Source organism: Cygnus olor, chromosome 18 (genome assembly GCF_009769625.2).
Source record: "Cygnus olor isolate bCygOlo1 chromosome 18, bCygOlo1.pri.v2, whole genome shotgun sequence".
Lineage (NCBI taxonomy): Eukaryota > Metazoa > Chordata > Aves > Anseriformes > Anatidae > Cygnus > Cygnus olor.
In genome coordinates this window covers 3,702,483-3,729,745 of record NC_049186.1, presented here as the reverse complement: position 1 = coordinate 3,729,745, position 27,263 = coordinate 3,702,483, and the positions used below count along the sequence as shown (strand labels likewise).

General features: G+C 36.1%; 1 protein-coding gene across 2 annotated transcripts in view; it reads left to right on the top strand.

Annotated features, from left to right (window-relative positions):
* The window catches only part of TBCD (tubulin folding cofactor D), a 129,796-nt gene that overhangs the window by 4,274 nt on the left and 98,259 nt on the right, over window positions 1–27,263 (top strand). For both annotated transcript variants that reach the window (XM_040530895.1, XM_040530896.1), the window contains 10 exons: window positions 632–733; window positions 1,897–2,040; window positions 2,841–2,896; window positions 6,709–6,841; window positions 15,132–15,177; window positions 17,732–17,864; window positions 19,072–19,214; window positions 20,094–20,154; window positions 20,654–20,728; window positions 23,927–24,021. In XM_040530895.1, coding sequence (XP_040386829.1) covers window positions 632–733; window positions 1,897–2,040; window positions 2,841–2,896; window positions 6,709–6,841; window positions 15,132–15,177; window positions 17,732–17,864; window positions 19,072–19,214; window positions 20,094–20,154; window positions 20,654–20,728; window positions 23,927–24,021 — 988 coding nt within the window. The remainder of the gene's footprint in view (window positions 1–631; window positions 734–1,896; window positions 2,041–2,840; window positions 2,897–6,708; window positions 6,842–15,131; window positions 15,178–17,731; window positions 17,865–19,071; window positions 19,215–20,093; window positions 20,155–20,653; window positions 20,729–23,926; window positions 24,022–27,263) is intronic.

Sequence of the window (27,263 nt, the reverse complement as noted above, 5' to 3'; positions counted from 1 at the left end):
CCCCCCTCTGCTCTGCTCTCGTCAGACCCCACCTGGAGTCCTGCGTTCAGCTCTGGGGTTCCCAGCACAAGAAGGACACAGAAGTATTAAAAGGAGTCCAGAGGAGGGCCACAAAGATGATCAAGGGGCTGGAGTACCTCTCCTATGAAGACAGGCTGAGAAAGTTGGGGTTGTTCAGCCTGGAGAAGAGAAGGCTCCGGGGAGACCTCACAGTGGCCTTCCAGTACCAAAAGGGGGCCGCAGGAAAGCTGGGGAGGGACTCCGTGTCAGGAGCTGTAGCGACTGGACAAGGCGGAATAGATTTAAACTAAAAGAGGAGAGATTTAGATTAGATAAAAGGAGGAAATTCTTTACTCAGAGGGTGGTGAGGCCCTGGAACAGGTTGCCCAGAGCAGCTGTGCCTGCCCCATCCCTGGCAGTGTTCAAGGCCAGGCTGGATGGGGCTTTGGGCAACCTGGCCTGGTGGGAGGTGTCCCTGGCCACGACAGGGGGTTTGGAATTAGATGAGCTTTAAGTTTCCTTCCAACCCAACTCATTCTATGATATATTAACTCCTCAAAGGGTCTTTTCTTTTTCCTCAATACTTGATGTTGACAGATGGCTTACTAAATTTTGAAACTTCATATTACAGGTGAGAGGATACAAACGTTTCCTCCGATTGTTTCCTCATGAAGTTGGTGATTTACAGCCTGTTTTGGATATGCTTGTGGACCAGAATCCAAAAGACTGCGAGGTGAGAGCCTGCCGTACTTCCTGTTTAATTTTTATGTCTCCTACAGAAAAAGTCGAAGAACAATGTAGAAAATAGTTCTGCAAAAAATAGCATGTAAAGCTGCAATATAACCTGCTCAGTGTTAATTGAACAGCTAGAATTAACGTGAAAGTCACACATTTCATTATGTACCCTCCTGATTTAAAGAGTTCTTTAGCTGGGAGCAAGAATTTTGATTGAAACAGTATTTAAGAAAATAATTTTTAAGCATGGATTGAGATACTGTAGTTCATATTGTTATATTTTTTGAATGAAGAAAGAAAGAATTCCAAAAATTTTTTTAAGATAGATTAATTTTAAGAGAGATCATCATCTATTAAAGGTAACAAAAATCATGGATATGAAGACTAATTCTGCTCAAAATTCAGATAATTTTTAATAAATTTCTTGCAGCAACATTTCTGTTGGTGTTGATATAGTTGTACAGCTTTTATTTTTTAAAGACCAATTGCCATAAAACTAAGGTAATCTATTTTTTGTACAACTTTTTAAAGCTTAAGGATTTTGCAGGTGAAGGACTTGATTCATGAAATATCTATTTTTATTCTGAAACCTTACCGTAGAAGCTCTTTAGAAGTTGCTTCTTGTCTGTCTTTCAGAACACCTAAAGTTTTTTCAATAAGACCATGAAAGGAATACATAAGAAATTAGGAAGAACATATTTCTCTCTTGGTCTTTTTCTGTTGTTGCACTTTGTCTAAGAACATACATTTTCTTTCTCTCCTTTCCCTTTCTCCATATGGGGAGTCACTTTCCCTACTAATTTAGAGTGTTTTTTTATTTGTTTGCATTTATTTTTTTTCTGCCTGACTGGACTGGAGGCACAAATGGACTGAGGGAAGGAGAAAACAGGAAAATAGGAAAATGCAGTTTTTCTTTGGAAAAGAAAGAACTATCTCTAAACTTCAGATTCAGGGGGGAGGGTCCATTGACTTGGCTACAGTTTTCCGATTTGAGATGTCTTGTAGTTCTGTCTCCTTCGGTGTTTCAGAACATTGAGGTTCAAAGTTTTCATCTTCTTAGTGTAGAAGTTCCTTGGAGGAGATAGTTTTGTTCTCCAGGCACCTTGCTGGAATACAGTCCAGAAAACAGAGTTCATATTTTGTTTCACTCTTCTTTTCCAGACTTGGGAAACTCGTTACATGCTTTTATTATGGCTCTCCATGATATGCTTAATTCCTTTTGATCTGGCCCGGTTTGATGGAAATACTGTTTCTGAAGAGCACGCTCGCATGCCAACAATGGATCGCATACTTAAAGTAGCAAAAGTAAGTATAATATGTCACGTGATATCCTCAGACCTATTACATTTTTCTTAGGCTTAATATTTCAATATGTAGCAAATTCTGATCTTTTCAAAACATTATTTAATCCTGTATTTTCTCTGTCTACTCTGTAGAGAATTTCTACATAGTTGAAGAATCTTTAGTATGTTATTTAATTACTTAGTGTCTGGTTAGACAGTTTATTACTTCAGGGAGAAAGAATCATCAATCTTATTTTATGATGATCTGCTCTGAATGTATGCCTTTGACTGTGGTAAGAGCTTTTAGAGTTTAAAAATACTAGCTAGATTTTCTGAAAGTCTTTAAATATTTATATAGGAATTTAGTGTTTGTCAGGATGAGTAGCGAAGCTATGACTGCGGGAAGAATTTTTGACAAAGATAATGAAATTTCACTTGGCGTGAACTTAAAGTGGCTAACGTGTCATCCCTTTAAGATAAAAATAATCAGCCCCCATCCCACAAATAACCGAACAGCTTATGCTTATCCTTTTGACACTTGCAGCACTTAAGTGGTTTAACACTTGTAGAAATGTAGTAACACAAATATGACAGTACTTTAAGGTTACGGTAAAGGTAAACTTGCTTTGAAAGACATTAGATGCGAGACTGTCTCAGATATGGTTTGTTAAATGGATTATATGTTTTTTACTATCTTAAACTCAGTATAATGTTGTAATTGTAAATATTAAATAGTGTATTCATGTAAAAAGTTGTTACATAGTTGTATTATTAAGTCTGCATATTTGAATTCTTTTACAGTTAGTTCTGTTTTACTTCTAGTGTTACTTGGTTGTCAGCGATAAGGCTCGAGATGCAGCTGCTGTACTGGTTTCAAAGTAAGTCTCTTTTTTGATTTTTGACGGAAAGGAAAAAGCTAGCTCCCTTTTCCCCTGTCATTTTTTACCCTGACATATTACCAATGACGCTGTTGGGAGCACTGGAAGTTGCCAACTATATGTGGGGTGTTAAACTTGCTTGAATCACGCCCAATAGCCTGTTTATTGTATTTCTTCTGTTAGTTGAAAGAACAGGGATACATTACAAGTGATACTTAAAGTTCTTTACTGGTAGCAGAATACTCTTCAAACTGGTTTCTAGGGACTGGTTTGTGCTAAAGGGTTTTAAAAAGAGGAAGTTACCCTGTGTTGCTGCTCATTTTTTGCAGTATGTTGCATAGAAAATAGACAAATCTAGTATTAACGTAATGACAAATCTAGTATTAATGTAATGTCTCCTAGAGGTACTTGTTACATAAAAGGAAATAGTAATGCTAGGTTCTTTTCTTAATATACCTCCTCTTAATTTTCTGGACCAGACAAAGGTACTGTTGTTTTCGTAGGTTTATTGTCAAATAGTTCATCAAATGAAATAGATTTAGGATAATGGAACTTTGTAAACCGTATTGTTTTACAAAGGTTGGTGTTAGGTACCAAACTGGTTGTGAAAGAGGTGCAGTTCTTATGATATCTTTTGTGTCACTTCAGTAATAGGGTTTTTTATAAATTTGAAAAAATGAAGTTCTCTTTTCTTTCTGCCCTAGTGTGTTGGTGGAGGTTGGTTTCACTTACTATACATATGAAAATAAATTATAAAGAATGCAAACTGTGCCAGCGCATACATATCTTTTCCCAATACATATCACGTTACATATCTTTATTCTAGTATATTCTAATCGAAGAGAACTTCAGTCTGCTTTGTCTGTCACATAGTTTTTAAAACAAGATCAATGGAGTCTTTATGCTTGCATATGCTCTAAAGTACGCCAGGGGGCTCTGCCAACATAGTTTTGTGACAGACACAGGAGCTGTGTGGGGTGAACAACAGGAAAAGATTTACTGGATGTGGGTAGCTAGTCTGAACGATAAAATCAGTTTTAGCATTTTTCTCTGGATTGAAAGAAGCACAAAATTTACAGGCCTAGTTGTGTCAAAATAGTTGTTAAATATAATTTAGTAGAGCAGATTCTGTCTTTTGGGGAAATAGCCGTCGATGTACTTATTTTAAATTTATTCTGAATTTCAGTCACAGGACCCAAAATGCTTTAGAAGCTTGTATTTACTGAGTATAATGCTACACTGGTGAATCTGATGACAAAACAGACACTTTTTGTTTTGCGTCAGGCAGAAAATTCATGAAGGAGTTGGGACTAGAATATAGTTCTCCGGTGACGAGTCTTGTACTTTTATGATTTATTCTGAAGAGGAAAATTTAAGTGAATGCATGCGTCATTAGAATAGTCTTTAATAAATAATCTTGTTTATTGCGTACTTATTTCCATGTGACAGAATGTGGGTTTGCCTGCTTATCTTAATTGTTTTTTTGCAGTCATTTTGGAAGTGATGATTGGAAATTGCTTTTCTAGGATTTCTATGTATCAGCATTGGTAATCTGCCTTGTCACAAGGCATGCAAATTGTGACATGCAATGAATTATTCTTAAGGGTGCATATATGCCTGAATATGTCCTTTTACCATCTTCACTTCCTAAAAAAAAACCAAAAATCCCTAAACCAACCAAATGTGGTTGGATTTTTTAAGGTATATTCTGTATTTGCTAGCCTTCTCAAGTAGGGACAGCGAATTTAAAATACTCTCATCGCTTGAGATTATTTGAATTTACATGCCAGGGTATCTGTAAAAATAAATGACTACTGGAAACATCTGTATAGTAATGTGATTGATTCTAGCATTACATTCAGAAAAACTTTGCCTGAACAGGCAGTGCTTAACCCTGGATTTCAGAAGGATTTCATAAGTTCCTTTCATCCTGATGCAGAATACTATGCAGGCATGTTGTTAGCAGTTGTATGGTTTTTCTCACATCCATTTTATTGGCTGAATTAATTTTTATTAAAAGCATATGCTCATAACAAATGAGGTGATAGAATACATTAAGGAATATTAAGAATATATTCTAGTGCTAGCTGGATCAAGGTGTGTAAGACTAATGGAAGCAAAATTACTATTTAGTGTAGCTGTAATTAGTTTACTATGAAAACACCATTTTAAAAATAGCCTAATGATTAAAATATTTCATGAGGAATTAGGAGACCTGGGTTCAATGCCTTTTGGCCTTGGTGTACTTGAATTCACTGCTTTCACATCCCAAAGCAGTTCTGTAATGAGCATGGCATAGATATTCTGAGGTAACTGTTTCATCTTCTTGAAGTTAGACTGTTAGGGAGGCAGGAATGCAGGAGTCCTGGGGAGATAAAATAGAGAAGTTTAACTCTGTAACCTGCTGAGTAGGAAACGCCTTATAGAGAGACAGAGGAGAGGAGGGAGAAGCCTGGATTCTTGTTCCTGCATGAAGGTGCATGCATTTCAGGTAAAATTCAGAAACATCAGAATCCAAGACTTTGCATTTTTCAAAGTCATTCCCTTTTCTTAGGGCAGAGAAGCTGGGGTTTGTTCCAAGAACTTTCTGTCTGCTCAGTGACCTGGCTGCAGTAGGAGGAGATGAGGCTTATCTTTGTCTTGCTTCTAGTCTGGAGGTTAGGACACTCCTTAGAGTAATTAAGATTTAAACTCTTTTGGGCTGAGAAAGGGTCTAGGAACCAGTTCATCTACTTTACAGGTTACTTCTGTTACCTGTGCTATTGTGGAGAAGGATTTGTCTTTGGTGCTCTATTACAAAACAAAAAACAACCCCCCTCAACTAACTCCTCCTCTAAATCCTCATTATTTTTTGCTGAACACAATAGATCCAGCCTTTGAAGCCAATTCAAGTGATCACGTGCTCAGTGTTTCCTGTGTTCTCTGTATTTAATATTCCCCGTTAGTTGGCTCTTGATGCAGTTCCCCATTTAATTTGCAGGTGTATAAAGTAACCAGATGTAAGCTCCACACACATTCTACTTTAAGCACTATGAGTTCTACAGTCAGGGCTTTCCCATGTACCTTTACTCTGATTGCACCGAGGAGAAAGTTTCTTAATTAGTCTGAATCTCTGCTGGACTAGGAACCTAGTTTTTACAAGACTAAATGCAGGGGCTGAAGTAGATGTCCTAACTGTGGCTTGGCTGGCACTGATGAAGACAGTTTATAGGTTTAGGGAAGTAGTTTAACCACGATAAACCTCTTCGGTCCTCTGTAAGAATGGTAAAAATGCATCTCTTGACCCATCCAGTATGTTAAATATTAGGTGTTTAACCTAAACAAATACCTGAACAAACAAATACAGCGCTGATGATTACTCTTACGGGCCTGGAACAGGATCTGGCTGATAACAAGTGCTGTATGGACCCATTGCTGAGTTATGCTGGTCTTCTAGCTGTTCTTGGTGAGAATAGTAGAGAATCTTTGTATTCATTTCAGTTTTTCACTAATTGTAATGGAAATTATTTCTATGTTGTAACTGTAGAAAGTTGTTTGTTTTTGCAATTAAGCTGGGAAATCTTTAGAATTCTAGCTTACAGGTTGGTATGTTTATAAGTGAAAATTGTGTCAGAGCCTTGCTCAGAAACGGAAGGACTAAACTTAGGAAGATTTGTAATGTTCTCTCCTCTGCAATTTAGGAAAATCCTCATTGTAGAATTGTCTTCAGGAATTGCAACCGGTTTGGGTAGCAGGAAAAAAAATAATTTCTTTGACAGTTGTGAAGATAGTAACTGCAGTGTTTTGTTTTTGTTCTTTTTTTTCTGTGACAGATTTATTGTTCGCCCTGATGTCAGGCAAAAAAGGATGGCAGATTTTCTGGACTGGACTCTTTCAATGTTATCTAAATCCTCCTTTCAGACTATGGAGGGGACTGTTGTTATGAATGGCATGCTGCAGGCTCTGGTAAATACCATTTTTCTTCTAAAAGATAGATGATTATATTTATATATATATTTTTTCCAATGTAATACTGTTGTGGTAGACCTTTAATAGAAAATGTACAGAGAAATTCCTGTTGATTAAAATGGTAAGATAATATAAAGCCAGAATTTCCTCCATAACAGTTTTGAAGGTACAACTTCACACGTGTCTTTTTTCTCTGAGTAGTGTTTTCATCAACAAATGAAAGGGAAGTTGCCAGTACAGATACTGATAAATAACTCTCAAAAATGTATCTGATTGTATATTAATAGTCATTTCATACCTCAAATTTTGTTTGGCTTTGTACCAAACCTCTGGAAAAAAAATGAAATAATTGGAACTATACAAAATGAAGAAGTTAGGCTTTTGATGTAGCAGTGGCCCCTCCCAGGCTTTTCAGAAATGGTAGGCAAAATGCAAATGATTCATGAAAGTTTTAGCCATTCTGATAAATTTAAAGTTTTGTTCTCAAGAGTTTTAATAAGACATACTAACATTGCTAGACTGTGTAGTTGAGTAGGCTGAAAAAAATACACTCTTAATTTTGCTTGTTAATATGAAGAAGTTCTTCATTTAGTGCTCTTTATAAGAGTGAAATCCTCAGTTCAGGTTTTAAAAGTAATACACTATATAGTTGTACAATCATAGGACAGCCCAGGTAGGGGAAGAAAACTTGAATGCCTGAACTAGTGCTATATGATAACACTCCTCTTGTACATTGTAAGAATATCTTTCTATAACAGCTTTCTTGCAGTTTTATACTGTTAAAGTATTCGTGTGTATTTTGAATTACTTGCATTAACAGTTCTGGTATCTGTTCCAATTGTGATGTCCAAACACTTGCCTGGAGTAGGGGAATTTGTGTGTGGAGTTGTTTCTTCTTTGCTTTGTTGTTAACAAAGTTGAGATAGCACACACAAAGTCAGATGGCATGCACTTGGGTAGCCTTTGTCCAGGTTTAAGGATTTGCTGGTATTTGTTTGAGTTTCTATAATTTGCATAAATTTGCAGCTCTTTTTAAATAATTGCTCTGAGGACTTGTATGCAGTACTTTACTAAACATCAAAGCAAAGTTCTGGAACAAGTGTGTGTGTGTGCTGGTGTGTTTTTTTTTTTTTTTTTTAATCTATATGTTTTATTTTTTTCCTGTAGCAGCTCTTCCAAATCAGAAGATAGGAGAAATGATCTATATTTAGAATGACTTAGGACTTGCTGCTTAAGCAAGAGGAAGCATTATTTGTATGCATTGCAGTCTGTTTCAAAAGACAGAGTGATGTTTCATCATTTTATTGTCAGATCTGGAAAGGGAGACTGTTTGCCATTCTAGGTGCATGATGAGACCTGTAGGATGTATAATACATTAGTGTTTTGTCATAATTCTTTTGACTTTGGCTTTGGCTCTATCCACCTGTTCATTAGTGCATACTAAGCGAAACAGGTGAATACTTAACAAGTCGAATCGAAACTAGAATGTGATACAATATACCTGGAAGCAGAAGCCTGCCTTCTTGCATTTGTATGATTTTTTTTCCTCCTATACATTGTGGAATGGGAGGAAATATTTATCAAGCCAGTTTCATTTGTATCCTACAGCTCATAACTCTTGTTCTAGTTGGTAGCCATGAACAAACTGAATTTTTAAAGCCTTTTTCTTGCATTTAGTCTTGAAATATTAATTTCAGTTACTGCAATATAAGCACAAATTATATCGTTAGGAAATAAAGGTTTTCAGAAAGATACATATGTAGGTATATGTACAGAGACATGCTTAAGTGGAGTAGGAAATATTTATTTCAAGAGTTTAATATAACACTTAGAACAATAACATGTAGTTAAACCAAAAATATTAGCTGAAAATAAAAGCAGTATTCAAAAGAAGTAAACCTTTTCCTTTAAACATACAAGATTTCAGCAGTCTCTACAGAAACAAAGCAATAATTGCTAACTGCGTAAAGCAAAATGCATCCGCAGGAGAGACAACTAAAACTTGTCTCACCAAGCTTCAGAATTCTTTGCCCTTGAATTCCTCCAGCAACTGGTTACTTTAAGAGTCAAACTGCAGTTACCTGGTATTTGTGTCTGAACAAGCAGGAGAAAAAAGACAATTTTTCACTTCCCAGTCAGTACAGCAAAGCAGGTTTCGGGGAGGTAACGCTGTTTGGCCACGGTGGGTGAAACAAGTCTCCCCCCGCCACCCGGGATCAGTTTGGAGCTTCCCCTGACAGTGTGGATTTCAGCGGGATTATGATATTAGGCTGTTTATGGTCTGCATTGCTGTGAGATTGGCATGGCAAAAGTGTTTTCAAGTGACATTAAACCCTTGCATTTCAATGAACTGAAACTGCAACTTAGGTACGCAGTGAGTAGTTCTGTGTTGCTGCACTTTGATCTGCCTCTTCGTGGCCTTAAGTCTCGGTGATTAGGTATGCTACTGTTTAATCTAACTCAGCATTATGTGTAGAACAAGTACTACTGTTTTGTGATTCCTGTTGAAACACGCAGCCTGCATTACACATTTTAATTCCACTGATGCTTTTTTCTTTTTTTCTTTACACCTGTCGTCAGTAATATATCATTTCACAACAGGTGTGCACTAGCAGGAATCTTTGCTTGCTGTGCTTCAGATTCAGTTTTCAAAACTGCTTAAACTGCTTTCTTTTGTTGAAACTAAAATCTCAGTGTTGAATTAACTTCATTTTTGTGTTTGGACACTATGTATGTGTAGGTAATGTGAAGGATTATAAATGTTGGATTAACATGAAATTGCTACTTTTTTATAACAATTGTTTACTTGAAGGAAACATCTAACCTGTTTCAAGAATCTGCATTTTAAATTCTCTTGGTCTGGAGGTTTGCTTTTAAACCTGCCATTATATCAAACAGCTTTTTAGTTATTGCTGCAGGGTGTAGCACTCCCAGTTCTTGCGTGACAGAGATGTCATCATGTTGAGGTAGCCTTGGGCATTGAAACTTATTAAACCTTATTTGTTTTATAAGTGATTCAGTATACAAGTGTGAGTAATAATTAAAAAAAATAAAACGCCCTACACAGTGATCTGATGAAACTCGAGAGTCTTAAGAACAGGGCATTTCCCTGAGCTGTCTCTAATGCAAAGGTTATTTAGCAATAGCTGCATGCTTATGTAAATTTTGCTCCAGGGAAGAAAGAACTCTCCAACTCTATTCTTTCAGACCCAGAGGCATAAAAATAGAATATTTCCAAATAGAATGTTTCCCAAGTCTCTATTTTTTTGGCATTCTTAAAGAATTAGCGATGCTAGGATTGTCCATTGGCGTTATTTTTTAAAAAGATGTTATTGCTTGATGGTTTGGTGGTAAAGGTGCCCAAAAAGCAAAGCTGATACAAGGAGAAGAAAAAAAAATCCTTTCCTATGCAAGGGCACTGACCTCTTTTTGGTAATACTGCATCTCTTCTCTTTCTGAATAGTACAGAGTATTCCAACATGACCTTGTCTGATTCCTCTATGTTTGTTTTTTTTTTGTTCTCACCAGAAGTACTGAGGTTAGTTCAAGGTTCAGAGTTTCTGTTGGCATTAGACTGATTTTTTTCTTCCTTTTCGAATATAGTGTTGTGTAAAGCTGCTAATATTATTTTAAGTATTTGAAATCTATTTTGGCAGTCTTGTTAAGATGAAAGTCCTGATGTATTAGTCTAAATTTTTCAGGCTTTCAATCGACAAATAACTAAGATCATATGAGAACTTAACTCCTTCTGCCAACTGTTTAACTGTGCTGTGTATCAAAGCTTGTCAGAGTAATTACCATGATCAATACCCTGACACATACTATTTCTAGTTGTGTTGAAGATGTATAAAGAACAAGGGTTTTAACTCATCTCTTTCACCATTTGTTGCACTTATAGTGCATTCCATACTCTCCACTTTCAAGCAAATTTATTATTCTGACAGCACGTCCTCCCTCACCTTGTTTACCTCCCCACGTCTAGCCTGGAGGCAGGAATGAGTGATAGCTTTCCCTCGACCTGCATGCTGTACGACTACTAGGGGGTGCTCCAGAGTAATGAAAGATACCATTTTCTTCTCTTCCCGCAGAGGCTGAAATTATCCTCCCAGTCCTTGCCTTGGTTGGTTACAACCAGAGGGTAGGTTCAGACCTGTGACTCCTGCTCAGCAGGAAGATAGACTTGCTGCCAAGCAGTCAGGCCACCCTTAATGGTGATTTGTATAGCTTGGGGAACATGTCCCGGAGATGATCCTGATTGATATATCTCATAGAGGTCGGGCCTAAAGTGGGTTATGTAGACAATTGGAAGGTGTGGTGTATTTCTTCTATGATTACTAAGAAACTGGGTTTTGTTTTCCTTGCACCATGCTATTTCTAAAGCAAAACCAGACTTGACAGTCGTCATTGCTTGCACACCACTGATTTTCTCTAATTTGTAGGTGGCTTAATTATTTATAAGAGAGGGAGTCACATACTTTTCAACAGTTCAACAGGTTGGGTGAGTTGGTGTATGCTCTGTGTCCTCATTAAAGCGGAGGGACCAGGGTGTAACTCCGATTACCTGGATACTCCAACAGGCAGGCTCCTTACTTTCAGTATTATTACTTGCTGACACTAAAATGTCTATATGGGTGGCAAACCAAGCTTATTAATTATTTTGTTTGTATCAGATTTTTCTGAAACGGTGTGCCTCGGATGTTTTTCTTCCTTCAAGGCAGGAAGTTTAAGCTAAATACTGCAATGCTGATTTGTCCTTTTTTCCTTATTTATTTTTTGTTTGTTTGCTTGCAGTGGTGCATCATGCACTTTGCTTTTTAGTATATCCTCGGTATGTTCTAGTGTTGCAGGATTTTTCTGAGACAGTGACTTTGCTTTGTGTACATGAATGTTAGTAGCACATTCCTAGAAAAATACACACATCTTTTATTTTAGAGGCCAATACCAGGTAAAGCGCTCTTTTATTTCCCCAGAGGAGTTACCAATGAAGCTTGAAAGTTTGACAAATTTTGGGCTTGTGAATGTTTTTACATGCTCTGATTCACAAAGAAGTCATGAAAACTTCTTGTCTTGATATTTCAAAAAAAAAAGGGGGTGGGGAGGGGAAAGCAGAAGCTGGATTTATAGCTTTCTTGACTATCCGAAGAGTAGTGCTCAGCAGTATGGTTATTACCTACTTTTATAAGAATTGCTTTTTGCTAAAAATGTCCATTAGATTTTCTTTGAGAGAAAGAAATACTTAATGTGTCACTTGCTGAAACACCAGTAATCTGGTAGAAGGTTATGTTCCACCTGCAGTGTACATTAGTTGGTGCAAACAAAACTTTTTCCATTTCAAATGTACCTCTTTTTCAGCTGTATTTATTCCAAAATCAATAGGTAACATTTTGTTTATCAAAAAACATGTAAATATTAAGTCCCCATTTTTAAAGTTTGTTTATTAACTTGTAACACACTAGCTACAGTGTTATTTGGTTAATTCGTACTTCCCCTAAATCTTGTACCAATGAAATAAAACCCCTTAATCCATATTTGAGAGTTAAGGGAGAACATTTGAATCAGGTACTAAACTTGTCAAAGACGGGAATAAACTACTATAATTTGTATAGCTGAAAATTTCCTATATTAGAATCTGCATATTTTTCATACTTTATAAGGAAAAAGGTTCATATGGTATGTAAAGAGAGTGTATTCTTAATGGAAGTTAACATTATGTGTAACTTTAATTCTCAAGTTATACAATGCTCTTCCCTGAGATTTTCTTGCGTAGACCTGTCTAAATCTTGTCAGAGTTCTTGTGATGGGTTAAACTCTTGCTACTGAATGACTGAAGAGAGGTTTAGGTTCAAGGTGTGGAGCCTGATTTGTTTTCTGAAAAAAATAAGTAACCCAGCTAGCTTGTAGTGTAAATCTCAATGAATTACAGCTGTTGCTATAATGATTTTAACATCTGAAAGTACATTATAAAGTCTTGCTGTATTTGTGAGTAGATATTCTGTGTTGAAAATCAAATATGAAAATAGTTTGTTATTTAAGTATGTAATGAAACTGTTGTAGGAAAACAATGTGTGTTTCACTTGTTCAGTAAATCTTGTTCAAAAATCTTGTTCAGTAAATTTCACTTGTTCAGTAAATTCACAGAGAAATGTGTGAAACGGAGTTTGAGTTCGCTGTTCTAAATTGACGAGTGAGGCTGGTTTCTTAGTTGTCTTTAGAAAAACATTAAAAATAAGTCTTCTACAATATGTGAAGAGTTTTCTTATTTCCTGCTTTTCTGTTGGTTAATTTCTTCCCTCATCTTGCTTTGAGGCGAAACACCTTCTGGTTATGTTTTTCCCAAGGAGTCAGAACTGAATTCAAAGTTGGCCTTGAGGACGTGAAAACTCAGGAAGAAACTTGCAGAAAGGTGTTAGAATTAAGGAACTACATAAGAGTGAAGATGAGAGCATGTTCTGAGGCTACTATTCCATCTTTGCAGGAACTCCTTGACAGTTTGCTGAGAAGTGTGGGGCTAGAGCTCCAAATGTACTTGTCCAGGAGCGTTCCCAAGGCTATATTCAAAGCTGTTTCTCTCAATTTTCAGTACTATAGGAGTTATACTATGTTTTGATGGAATATGCTTTAACACAGTCCTAATAAATTTGAGGCAGTCCATGAACAATTTAAAACAGTATTTGCTCTTACCTGGGCTTGTGTGCAGAGAGGAGTACTTGGGAAGATGAGGTGCTGCAGAAATGCTGCAGTGTCTCCTGGCATCCACTGCCAACTGGCTAACATTGGGAAGAAGCCATCTGTTCTGAACACAGGTACAAAGTGATGAAGAAATGAGCTTACGCACACTTCTGCAAAGAGAGAGAAAAATTGGAGAGGCCAATTTTTAGGTTTGTTAATACTCTAGATTTGTAGATTTGCTACAGAACCTACAGTGGTTCTGCAGCATTTCTGCTTTGTAAGTGTACTTTTTATAGGATGCCTTACAATTGCCTGGTTACTTCAGGAAAACATTAAAAATCTCGAATAATTCAAGATACATTATCAAGTTCCACTATGTAGCTTGTAGTAAAGCCGATCAGAAGTGCTAATTTAGGATTCTAAAATGTAATTTAGTTACAAAACAAAACAGAATGGGTACATAGCCTAAAGGTGTTTTTATTGCTTTTGTTGCTCTTAACCACACCTGCAGTACAGGAGGCATGTGTATTTGGTATGTGTGAGAAAGTACATATTTTTAAGGTAAGTCTGTTCTTGTTTAACTCCTAGGCATGTTTATTGACGAAGGTTTTCCTTCTGGTGAATGGCAAAGTTCAAGGAAAACTAAGTGGCTGAACACAGTAGTTTTGATACATATGAAGTGGACTGGGGAAACTTTAAATGTGTAACATGTTTTTTGTCTGGTAGTAATAGTGCTTTCTTCTCCCTGTAGAGCTGAGGCTTAATCGTACTGGGATTTTTAACTGTATATAAAATTATTTTGGGGGCTATTTGCAGGACGGAATGCTTGAACTCTTCTTTAAATCCCTTGGCACAGGAATTAAAATATGTCTGGTGGAGGTATATTTGCAGTCAGGGAATTCTGTATTTTGCTTAGTTTAACAGGGAGTTCTCAAAAGCTGCTGGAGAAGCAGGGTAAAACACTTGGCAGTGTAGCCTGTGCTGTGTCCTGTCTTGTCTGAGTTTGATTGCTACCAACAACCAAGCTTGCTCATGTGTGTCCACCTGTCCTGCTTCTCACAGCGACTGGAGCATTGATGTGTTCTGTCTAAATTACGAGCAAGGCTTTGTTCAGTTCGGAGAACCCTTCGATGTCATGTGGTCCCAAACAGGATGTAGAGTTCCACTTATTCGTGATCTGCAGATTCATCTTCAGTTCTTGGAGGTTCAAAGCAGCGTGAGCTGTTATATAATAGCTGCTGTGGTTGCACCTGCATTGAACTGGTGTGACCAAGCACTGAAGCACTGAGCTGGATGGATCAGGGAGCTGAGCTGGCCGAAGAACGGCTCTCCAACCCCCTCCTTGAGCGTGTGTTTTTCAGCCAAATCAGCTCCCTGAACTGGCTGCCTGCATGAGTGTATGAATGGGAGGGGCAGGCTGGGCTACAGTAGCCTTGACTCGCATTGACTTACAAAGAAGTAGAGCTGCACCCTGAGACTCTTCCTCTTAGCTATTTAAATTACTAAATAGCTTAGATTATTGCAGGGATATTAAAAACTATTTTAGATCTATATGCCTGATATATTAAGCTTTAGAATCTCTATATTCTTATATTTATTTTCCCTATTTTAATTATAGGCACAGTTATTTAAACATGGCAAAAGAGAAGACTGTTTACCTTATGGTAAGTTTGTAATATCCTGATTTTTGTTTTTAAAGCCATTCCAATTTAAAAAAGGAAGAAAGGACACACTGATAAAGAATGAATGGTTCTGTAAAGAGTAAAATCAACAGAGAAGTTTTAAAACATGCAAAGTAAAGGAAAAAAGAAGAGATGCCAAAGTGAGGGAGGAGAAGATGCAGCTGAAGAATGTTATGTTGGAAAATCTCATGAAAGAATTAAAGATTTGGCAGGTGATCAGGTTCGCCACTGGGCTACAGGGGCTGAGCACAGAACTTAAGATGTGAAACATTTTAAGAAAATTCATTAGAACATAACCTGGTGTTATGCCTATTAGTGCTGAAAATTTTGCAGAAAATTTCCAAGTCCTAACATAAGCCCAGGAGTTAGGAAATCCCAAGTTTAAAGAACCTGCTGTATATAGGACCCAGCTGGAATTGTCTGGTGGTACTGTTGAAAAGAGGGAAAGTTTCAGTGGAAAGAGATTATAATGGATTAAATTAGGGATAGACAGGTACTTGAAAGGAGAACACAGAAGTTTCTGAATATTGTATCTTTATGTTGGAATTACGTTCTCATGGTGAAACCTGGAATTGTTCAGAACTGACTGCACAATACTGGTTTGCTTTATATTGGTAGTGGTAAAGAGAGGTACAGAGAGATAATGGCTAATTACAGAACACTGCAAAAGAGATGATCTTTCTTGTGGAACTTAGCAAAACACCAGAAATGTGGTCTGTGCTATTCACAGGAATCAAGCAATGATGTAAACTCACATTAGAATGCTTATAACTTGATTTAATGGAATGATTTTGACTTCAGAAGAGAAACTGTGTAGATCTAGAGCAGGAAAGAGTTTCATTCTCCCAGTTACTAACTATGACATGCAGACCCTTCCTTACTACAATTATGAATGTGTCAGATAACCAGAAATATGAACAGGCTAGATAAAATATGATACAATGCAAAATAATTTAAAAGATCCATCTGTACAGCAAAATATTGTCATAATCAAAATAAAAATATTTGGCTCATGTTGTTAACCCTGCTGGTAAAGTTAGATGTTTTGGCCTGTGGCCTCTGGTAGTATGAGGAAAGCCAGGCACATACCAATGAATAAATTTACCCCAGAAAAGACAGAATGCTCACAGCTAAGAAGCAAATACTCAGACAAAAATTGTTGAGGAAAACAAAATGTGAGAGGTGAAAGAATCAAAGATTGTTAGTTATTACAGGGTTATAACAGAACTGAAGATAAAAAAAAAAAGAGGTGGACGTCAAAGGACAACACTGTTAGAAATCTTGCATTATAGCACTGGAGTTAAAAACGAGCACAACTTCTGAGACCATTTGCTTGGATCTGTGGATGACCCAGAGTGATTCAGTAGTTGGACTTGGAAAAGGCTTATATTTATATATTCTTATTTTTTTTCTCTCTGTGAGTATTGATATTTCTGCAGTCTCTTAAAGCATTAGTGTCTCTAGTTTTTTAACAGTTGCAAAAAAAAAAATCCAGGTTGCAGGAAGATACTGAAATAAAAGTCATTATTGGCTTCACCATTTTGCCCGCATGTATCATTTTACTAACATTTCAGCATGTCAGCCTAAATCATAACGCTGCTGAAAAACTGAGTCGATTTTTAAGTCATGTGCCCTACGATTTCTCAGACTTTGAAAGAATTGCTATACCCTTGATCTCTTAGTATTTTAGAAAACCCATTATGAGACTGGATTAGAAAGTTCCAGAAGATGTAATTCTGTATCTGCAGTGCTTATAGTAAGAATGATAGGTCCTTCAGGGTCTGAGTTGTTAGTTCATATTAACTACTGATAAGTTGTAGGCTCTTTCTTTGAGACAGTCGTTTCAGGCTGCAAATGCAAAAGGACTGTTTTACTTGTAGCATGGATGTGTTCCTTGTGAAAATTTTGAATTCTGGACTCATTAATCCAAAATTCTCCATTAGTCTATGTTTTTTACTTTGCTGGACAAATAACTTTGTTACCTTTGATGTGCCCAAATGAAAGGTTCTGTTGCTGATTGTTCACGCATACACATTATTTTTCATGTCTAAATGTTTATGGACATTCATCATCATAAAAATTTTCAGTGCAGAGGAGTTAAGTTGGTGGTACCTGAAAATAGAAAATGAGGAAAATGAACACTTTTTTAGTATGCAGAGACTGGTCACAGCGTAACTGAATTGTTTTTTCTGACTTCTGGTTCTGTTAGGCTACTGAAAATTCTTAGACCATGAAAGATACTTAAATACATTTCTTCCAGTGAGAATGAGAGGCATAAATGCTCCCTCACGATCTAGATTCATTTTGATTTTCATAGTCAAAAGTAATCCTTAAAGTAATCCTACCTGTTTGGTAGGTGAAGGATATTACCCTTATTTGGCCATTGCCAAAACTATGACAAAGTAGGTAGTACAGCATTTGCATTTCAGTAACACCTTTAAAAATCTAAATCTTCTACAGATTTTTTGAGATTTTAAACATTTTTTTTTTACTGAGTCTTTTTTAAAGTATTTGTCTTAACGTGTTTCTTTTACAGCTGCTACTGTACTTGAGTGTCTTGATAACTGCAAGCTATCAGAAAGTAATCAGATGGTTCTTCGCAAGCTAGGGATGAAACTTGTTCAACGACTTGGACTGACATTTGTGAAACCAAAGGTAGCGAAGTGGAGGTTAGTTTAAAGCTGAAACAGTGTTGTTGTTGTTTTTTTAAAAAAAGGAAAATGAATCTTAAAAAAAAAAATCACAAACACTCCAAAACCTTAAAAAGTCTTAAATCCATCCATTTGATTACCAGTCTCTGCCCTCCTGCCTTCCGTCCCCTAAAAAAAAAAAGAAAGAAATCCTTGTGTTATTTAAGACTTGCATACATCCTTCATTTGAACACTTTGGAAAATTAGATTTCTTCTGCTGTATTTATTTTTCTTTAGTTTTTCAATTTTGGTGTAGTAAACCAGCGTTGTGACAACCCAAGTCTTTTAACGTTTCATGTTGCACATTGCAAACAAAGTCTCTTCCTGTATAATGCATAACTTGTTAAAGATGGGAAGATGGTGAACTTTGTTACTGAAGTTGATTTAATTCAATTTTGTGAGAGTGAACTTAATTTTTCCATTACATTTTTCTACCCTGATTCGATAGAAGATTCACAGGGGAAAAGTGGTTTGTGATCCCACTTTAGTTTTGCATATTAGTCAGGTTTTGGTGTCTGGTTTTACTTATTGCCAGAGGGCAACCTCTTTTTTAGATTTCTCGCACTGATATTTTAAAATTGCAGGCTCCATTGGTGACTATTTTTTATTGTAGTTCTTTTACCAACTTTTGAGAATGTCCTTAGGCATAGAAAATTCTTTTTAGGTGGAGAGTGTACCTTGCCCAATGGCAAGAGTCAGTTTAGCATGGGAAATACATCTTTTGTAAGAATGTATCTATACCACAGGCTAAATATCTGAGTACAGCTTGTGAAGAAATTACTGAGCTGGCTTTAACATTTAAAAACAATTTTTCATAAATTGATTTTTTTTAAGGTTTTGGAGAGTGTTTTAGGGCATGGGAATTTTGCCTTTTTATTGTCAGTAGTGGAAAGTAGGTTATATTGAAACAGGAAAGGGAGAGAGATGATGAAAGGTACAAAACAGTTTTGCACAGGATCCATTTAAATAGTCTAGCTTTTCTCAACCTAGAAAACAGACAACTGGGTCAGGAGGAAGGAGAATGGGATACTTTTCCCTTTCCTTTAAAGCAACCTCTAAATAACTGGAAAGCTGTACACTGGGAGGTGCAGTAACTTGAGAAGCAGGCTTTATGACAGCATATACCTATTTCAATTGGAACTTTAGTCAGAAAAAAATTATTAACTGTCTCTTTTTTTTTGTGCAGGTATCAGCGTGGCTGTCGGTCTCTGGCTGCCAATCTGCAAGCTAAGGGTTCAGTTACACAGAGTCAAATGATAAATGTTGCTGCTAATGAAGCTGAGGATGAAGAGGCATATGACATTCCAGGAGAGATTGAAAACGTTGTAGGTGTGTTAAAACCAGACAGAAGTTATCATAAGGCCCGCAAATTAAGCGCACATTAGGAAAACGGCTTGCTTAGTGCGAAGAAAGTAATGTGGGTATCTGCACTAATGTGAACAATTGGAAAGACTATAAAATTTCAATCTGTGCAGCTGGTTAAAATATACCATATTTTTGCCAAATGATTTGAATTTTAGCATCACAAGTAGAAACTCAGTACTTGTAACATTTTTTGTGGGGTTGGGGGAGGGAGTTATTGAAATACACTTTCCCAGTAATATGAAAGCGTTATCTTGAGCCTTTCAGAGATGGAAGGATGAATTAAAATTCATAATGAAAAATGAAGTAAATGGCATTACATGAAAGCAAAAGAATTATGTGGAAGATTTTAACCTGTGGTAGTATCGAAGGAACAACATTTTCTATTAGTATGTATTCATAAAGGAGGTTCTCTGCTAGCTTGCTGGTGGGTATGCTATAAATAAATAGACAAAGATGGCATCAGAAAACTTTTATAACTAAGTAATCTAATGAACCTCTGAAAAAAAAAACCATCATGACCTCTATTTTGAATCTGTCAGAGTAATTAAAATTTTAAATCAAATTTTCTGTTTTAGAAAACAATTTCGACATCTTTTATGTTTATTTACTTTCAAGTCATGCTTGTGTGGCCTGTATAAGAAATCTGGAAACAAATATTTTTGTTTGCATATTAATATATATAAAACATATAAATTATACATATAAATTATATAAAACATATTAATATGTTTTGTTTAGGAGGCAGCTATGTTAAGAGGAAAATGGATTTTTAATGTTTTAAAAAGTATTTCTCTTGTTAAATAAATGAAAATAATTGTTTCGTTTCAATAAATTTATCTGCAGAGCAATTGTTGGTTGGGCTGAAAGACAAAGATACTATTGTCAGGTGGTCTGCAGCAAAAGGGTAAGTTTCTTATTGTTACTCTAAACTATTAAACAACAAAAATACAGTCTAATGTAACCTGTGATTGATAATTTCTGTCTTGTCAATATTCACAGTTATTTCAAATGGCCTTAGGACAGGTCATGCTGTAAAGCTGTGTTTATAACTTTTTCTGAGTGCATATGAGATGGGGCTAGTCTACAGGAAAATTACAGCTGGGTTTGGAAATAGACATTTTGTGTAAGATTTGACTTAAAGGCTATAAAGTAGTATTTCTTCAAAATGTCTTTTTGCTCCTCCCATTTGAAAAAAAACATATTTCTGTGTTAAATTCTTTACTTCGTAGCTTTTGCTTCAAGCTTGAGATTGGTGTTTTAGGCTAATGGTGTTAGCATGATCCATTGTCACCTTGAATTCAGTCATCGTATTGTAAGCTTCCAGTAACTAAATTTTTATTGGATTTATTCATCAAATGGCAGTACTAATGAATCACTGTATGCTTTTTTATTTTCTTCTCTAGAATTGGTAGAATAACTGGAAGACTTCCAAAAGAATTAGCAGATGATGTGGTTGGGTCTCTGTTGGATTGTTTTAGGTAAAAATCTTATTTCATATTTTATGTGCATGTGAAACATGTCTGTTTATGAAATAGGAAGACTACAGTTACAAAAACAGGTCTAAAAATCTGTAGATTTTATTGTCTTTCTTCTCCCAGATTTCAGAATCTCCTAAGGCATAGGTGTACTGCACTCAGGGTGTTCAATAAACTATTCCTAATTCTCTATCTCCACCCCATTCTAAATTAATTTGGAAGGACTAAAGTTGATCTTTGAGAATGAATAAATAAATAAATAGACTTTATAAGCTCATTAGCTTGCTCCCTTAGAAATTCCTGGTGTACTCATATCTTGAGTGTTCTGTGCAAATAGTAGACCTGGAAATGATATTCCAAAAGGATTCTGAAGATCATTCGAGTTAAGAATCAGCCTCTACATGAGGGGAGGCTAAAACATCTAGGAAGAGTGATGAATGAAAGGGGTATAACAGAGGTTTATGACATTGTAAATGACAGGGAAATGATTGCCCTCTAGATTTTATATTATTAGAAATAAACTAAAGTAGGAGGTGACAAGTTTGGGTTACATAAAAAGTGGTTATCCACAGTACACAGTAAAACTGTGTAAGTGTTGTACCACAGGATGTGGATGCATCATATATATGCCTGATCAAAACAATAACAGCAACAACAACAAAAAACAAAACAAGACAAACAAAAAAACAACCAACCAACCATACAAAAAAACCCACACCATTTTTCTTTTCTGCACACTTGTTGTGATCTGCCAGAGACTGGGAATGTTTTGGATATTGTTACAATATACTTGCCTTGTTCTTTTACTAGGCCAAAGGAGTGTAGTGTTGGTCATGGAGAGGCTTTTAGATTAGCTAAACCCTCAGTCTGATCAGTTATAGCTGCTAGGATGTTCTTCTGATGAGCGTTATTGCTGGATGGCTTGCTTCTGCATGCATGTAGAGCATGGAATGGACTAAATTGTTAAACAAGTATCATATGCTTTTTTATATTGAGTTGCTCAATTCTGCACATAGTACCTGAGCTTTAAGATCTAAACAACTGTTTTTGACTAAGCTAATAACAAAAAGAGTAATTTCTTTATTGGCAAAAAATACAGGTAATCTTTAGTTTGACACTCATATCTACTCTTTAAAAAAAAAAAATAATCCCACCTTGCTTGACAGTGCAAATTAAAAATTTCAGTAAAAGGATAATGCAATAAAAAAAGAAGCTATGGAGTCTTAAAAACTTGCAATGTGAAAGTATCTACTTAGCCAATACTTCCACTGCACTACTGTGATTAATTTAAGAAGTGCTGCTGATCTCAATTATCCCTGGACCTTCAAAGACCTGTACTCGTAGTGTTTTCTTTCCTTGTTTTTCAAGTCATAGGGGTGAGTAACGCAGCTAGTAATTGAGTGACCTGCTTTCTCCAAAAGCACTTGGGAATGAGTGTAGACAAGACGAAGGAGAATCTCTTCTGTATGCTTTGCACTAAATATCTACTGAATAAAATAAAAAGTCAGTTGCTCTTTAGAGCCACTTTAAATTGTATCTGTCAGGATAAGAAGAAAGGATGTCTTATAGATAAATTCAGACAGGAGGCAGGGAAGAAATAAATGACCATTTATCGCAGTGAGACTTTCAGCACAGTCTGCAGGGATCCATAGGAGTCCTGTGCTGTTCAAGATACTCAAAAATTATCCTGGAAAAAAGGTGAACAGTGGGGTGATGAAATTGATTGATGGTTTAACTTAGCTAATACAGTGAAAACTAAAGGTGACAGAAAAGAAAATGTTATATAAGCCTAAATAAAGTAACTAGACTGTAAATGGCATGAAATATAATGTCTAATGAACGCAAACTAATGCACATAGGGAAGAACACAGCAAGCTATAAAAGTTACTACTACTCAGGAAAGAGATCTTGAATTTACTATTCATAGTTTGATAGTTTTGTGAAGGTGTCAATGGAGCAGCAGTCAGAAAATAAAGAAGGCAAATGGAATGTTAGGTATTATTAAGAAAGGAAGAAAAAACTGAATCATCAAGAATTCATTTAACTGACGTGGATTCTTCCAAGTGGAAAGAAAAAGTAGAGGGATCTAATAGAGATACATAAAATCATATATATAAAAGAAATAGGGAAAGCGAATAATTGTTTACTATTCACTCTTCCTCAGAACGCGACACCTGGGAAGTATCAGGAAGTACATTTACACGCAATTAAACTGTGGAAGTCATTGCCACAGGATGTTATGGAAGCCAAAAGTGTAAAGGGAGTTCAAAAAGGGATTATCCAAATTAATGGAAGAGAGTCCCATCAGAGGTTATTAAATGTGACATTCTGGATGCAACCTCTGGCTTGGGAAGTCCCTGTACTTGGGATTGCCAAAGCCAGGAGGAGGCTAATGAGGGAACAATCCTTTGTGCTTTGTCTCTGGCTAAGCATCTGCTATTGGCCCATTTCAGAGACAGGATGATTGGGAGAGATGAAGCTTTGGTGTGACATAGTTTAGTTGTTTAATGTCTTATTCTTAGGTTCCTATTCCTAGTTTAATACAAAATTAACTTCATGCGTGTTTAGTCACACAGCATACAAGCTTTCCTCTTTTCACTCCTTTACCTGCCAGTCCACCAAAATCTGTGTACCGCTTTTGAAATTCTTTTTGCTGTGTTCACTATAAGGCACAGTTTTGGTCTGTGGTTTTGTTTAAACGAGCAAACAGTGGTGTTTAGACATCTTTGAAATGCACAGGCTTGTATTATACATTTGTTGTACTGCTCGGACGTCTTTTGCTAGTTAAGGATTGTGTTTGGCATTCAGTTCATTCGTTATCTCGGATATATTTTGTAAACCTGCATCTTTGGCAGTGTAATAGGAAGTTGTTTTCCTTTTCTGGATGAGTGTTTTGTATTGCATTCTTTTGTAAAGAGGGTATGTTTATTACATTTATATTGATAAGTGGTGGTTGTTTTCTTTTTTTTTTTTTTGCTTGTGTCATTGCTTATTTGATCATGTTTACATCAGTATTTATGTTGCACAAAATGGGAAAGAAAACATGTTCCATTCACCATTCTTATGTTTTAAAAATCTAACAGGAATATTAACACAATAAATACATGCGGGTTGGTGTCTTTTAAAATGTTAGGAATTCACCATGACAAATGAAATCCAAAAAGGGAAGGCTAGTCCTAACAAAACTTGTTCTAAAATTAGTTTTCAGGAAACAGACAATGCATGGCATGGTGGATGCCTGGCTCTGGCTGAATTAGGCAGAAGAGGATTGTTACTCCCTTCCCGGATCTCAGATGGTAAGTTGCAGTTGCTGAATGTTACTGTGCTCGTGAATTAACAGGTTGTAGTTTTAGAGACTTAATATGTGGCAATAGACTGGAATTTTCTGATGTGTGTTGAATAATGACTGTAGTATTGAATTCTAGAGTAAAAAGTATGCCTATGGGGATATTTAATGTGCTCCTATCAAAAGTACTGTTTTGGGTGTGCCTTATTTATACTTAATAAATTTTTCTTTCCAAAATGAAATTAGTTTCTTGGGTTTTTCTTTTTTCTTCTTCCCATGTTTCTTTGTGCAGTTGTATAAAAAATAATTCTGTATGTCTCTATATTGTGTCAATGTCATTATTTAAATGGAATATATTAAATAATTGATGACTAACTTGCACTTTAAAGCTGGTGGCTAACTCTGTTAATGATTAAGTTTCAGAGGAAAGTTTGATATAATTTATACAGTTAAGGGTTTTAAGTTTTTTATGTTTTTTTGAAGTATGAGAATGGAAAGAAATAACGGGGCAGAAGAAATTGTTTTTGTGTGTTTTCTATGTCGACATTCATTGAAGCACATAGATATTAATGTGAAAGTAGTAGTTCTATCTTTCATGGTTTTGTTTAATTTGCTTGAAGTGACAAAATGTAATGCAGTAGCACATATCCACCACTGGGCACTTTTAAAGCTGTATCTTGGGCTAGGTGGTTCTTTTGATCTCACCATATATTCTTGCATTGTTGTAGGAACAGAGAGAGGGAACACTAATTTTCAAAAATGTTTCAAAACTGGTATTTTGTATTAGTGAGCTAGGTTGCTACATCTTTTCTATTCTGGCTATCTGTTGACTTTGAGAAGAAAATGTAAAATATATTTAATACAGTTTATTATTCAGTCCCTGTGAAAAGAGTGCATATGCCAAATAGTATGTTTTGAATGTGAGAATTTTTGTGCAGATAGTGTTGTGTAGTAGGTTTCCCTTTTCTAATTACTTTTGCCCCTTTGCCTTTTAAAAGTTTTCTTAAAAACCCTTTAAGAATAGGAAGTCATCTAAAGGTAACTCTATTTTAGTTCAAATTAGATTGAAACTGTATAGCTTTATCAAGGAATCAGAATAGCCTACTGTAATAGATTTTTTTATTTTGGTGTAAACTAAAGGGTTCATGCAGGTTTGATATTGTGTAGGAGTGAGAAAGACATGAGTGAATCGTAGCTCTGCCTGTGATATTACCTGTGCTGTGAAACCATCTCTCTTCACTTTTTAGGTACAGTTTTTGTGTATGTGGAGTGAGGTTGAGAGTTGTATCCTTTACACCCTTCTTTTTCTACACATGTGAACTGAAAATGTATTGCTGCCTGTGAAAGTGATTTTAGGATACGTAGGCTTATGTGCAAATTTTTAATTAATCAGATTGCTTAATATAGCCTTCTACTACTAGGGTAGAAGAGCATAAAGCTAAGATAGGGGAGGAAGGGAAGGAGGGAACACAGTCATGGCGGTAAAGTCTTTCTGAGAAGGAGAGAGGCATCAAGGTCTAAGGAAAAATATTTGTTTTTATTTTGAAATTGAAAGTTTCTTAATAAAGCATTGCTAAGAATTCAAACCATCCTCCTTTAAGAGGATGAGCAAGAAACCTAGTCAGTGACTATCTTGACTAAACTGCAACTCCTTCAGTTATATGATATTCAAGAATGAATTATACATAAGGCAGAAATGTATGATGTGAAGGATGTATAAAAGAGGACAGTCTGAATTTGCAGGGATAAAATTTGAAAGACATGGTCATACAGTGGGATGCAGCTAGTGAAGAGTATAACAGGTAATGACAAAACACATTGTGTCTTTGTGAGAATTATTGGTGAGCCTATCTAGGCAGTAGAATAGGCACAGCACACTTGAAATTGTGCCTTCTCCATTTCTTTTGTTTTAGTGGACCCTTTTTTTCCCATTTAAATTAATTTGAAAATAATTATACTAAATGCAGTATATTCCTAATTTACGAGTCTCCCTTCTGTAAGTTTTGCTTTATGCAGTTTATCCAATCCACTATTAATGTAGAAACTCAAAGTCAATTACAATAATTTGGAGTAAAACAAAGGAAAGAATTCTGGAAGTCAGAAGCTAACACAGTGATGTTAAGAGGAACTGTGCTGTACTTTGAAAGCCAGACTTAGGTTCAGATTGTCCTTCACAAAATGATCTAAGAAATGAGGACAAGTGCAAAGTACTAGTCCTAGTCAGGAATAAGTAACTACGCAACTGAAGATACAAGAAGTGAATCCTGGGCAGTAGTGTCATGTGAAAGGATTTAACAGTTCATGTGGGTCACCCACATCAGTCAACAATTTTATTTATCTCAATAGAACAAGGTGGTAAAAAAAAAAAGTCAAAATCACAGTGCAGTAATCCTTCTGTCTTACTTGATATGAAAATTATGAGTCATACGGTATTCAGTTAGGGACATCACACCTAAAACATTGTTTAGAGGAAGCTAGCCTAAAGCAGCTGGAGTTTTGAGAACAGAAAATAAGACTGACAGCGAAAGCTTGTAAGAACTAAGGTTATTTGGATGAGAGGAGACTAAGCTGAAAGTTTATTCTCTTCCTCTTGAAAGACAGCCTTTCCTTTTGACAACTGTTTTCAGTGATAAGAACAAGACTACAGCTAATGGGTATAAGTTGCAGCAAGAGAATAGGTAGGTAAGTGTGAGGACAGATTTTGTTGTTCTAAAGGAAGTGAAGCCCTACAGTAATTTGTTTATGAACACTGAGTGAGAGGGATGTCTGTTAGGAATGACAGAAATTGAGTTAATGAAGGTAGCTGACCTAACGTTTCTCTTCAGTGTAGTTTTGGCTCATTTGAAGCATGGAGATGTGGTGTATTTCACCACTGGAGCTAATTTGTGAGCATTTTCCTAGAGATGGTGAAGAATAAATCCTTTAATTGTATGAAAAATGACCAGAAGGCTTTTCTTCCATGTTGACTTAAAGGAATTCCAATTAAAAAGGAGGGAGAGATGAGAGTTTTGAAAATTATGGATAAGAGGACCTATGAAACTTTCAGCTTCAAGAGATTAGTGAGACAAATAGCTTCATGTAATTGGAAGGGGAAAAAAAAGCAGGGACGGTAGACTCTGTAATTTCATGGTTGGGAATTGTGGATTTGGTAGCATTCATCCTTAATCTTGAAGCCTTAAGCTTGGCCTAGAAAGAATCCCTTTCTCCTTGTCTCATCAAGTACTGATGTACAACTTAATTCTTACTGCCTCG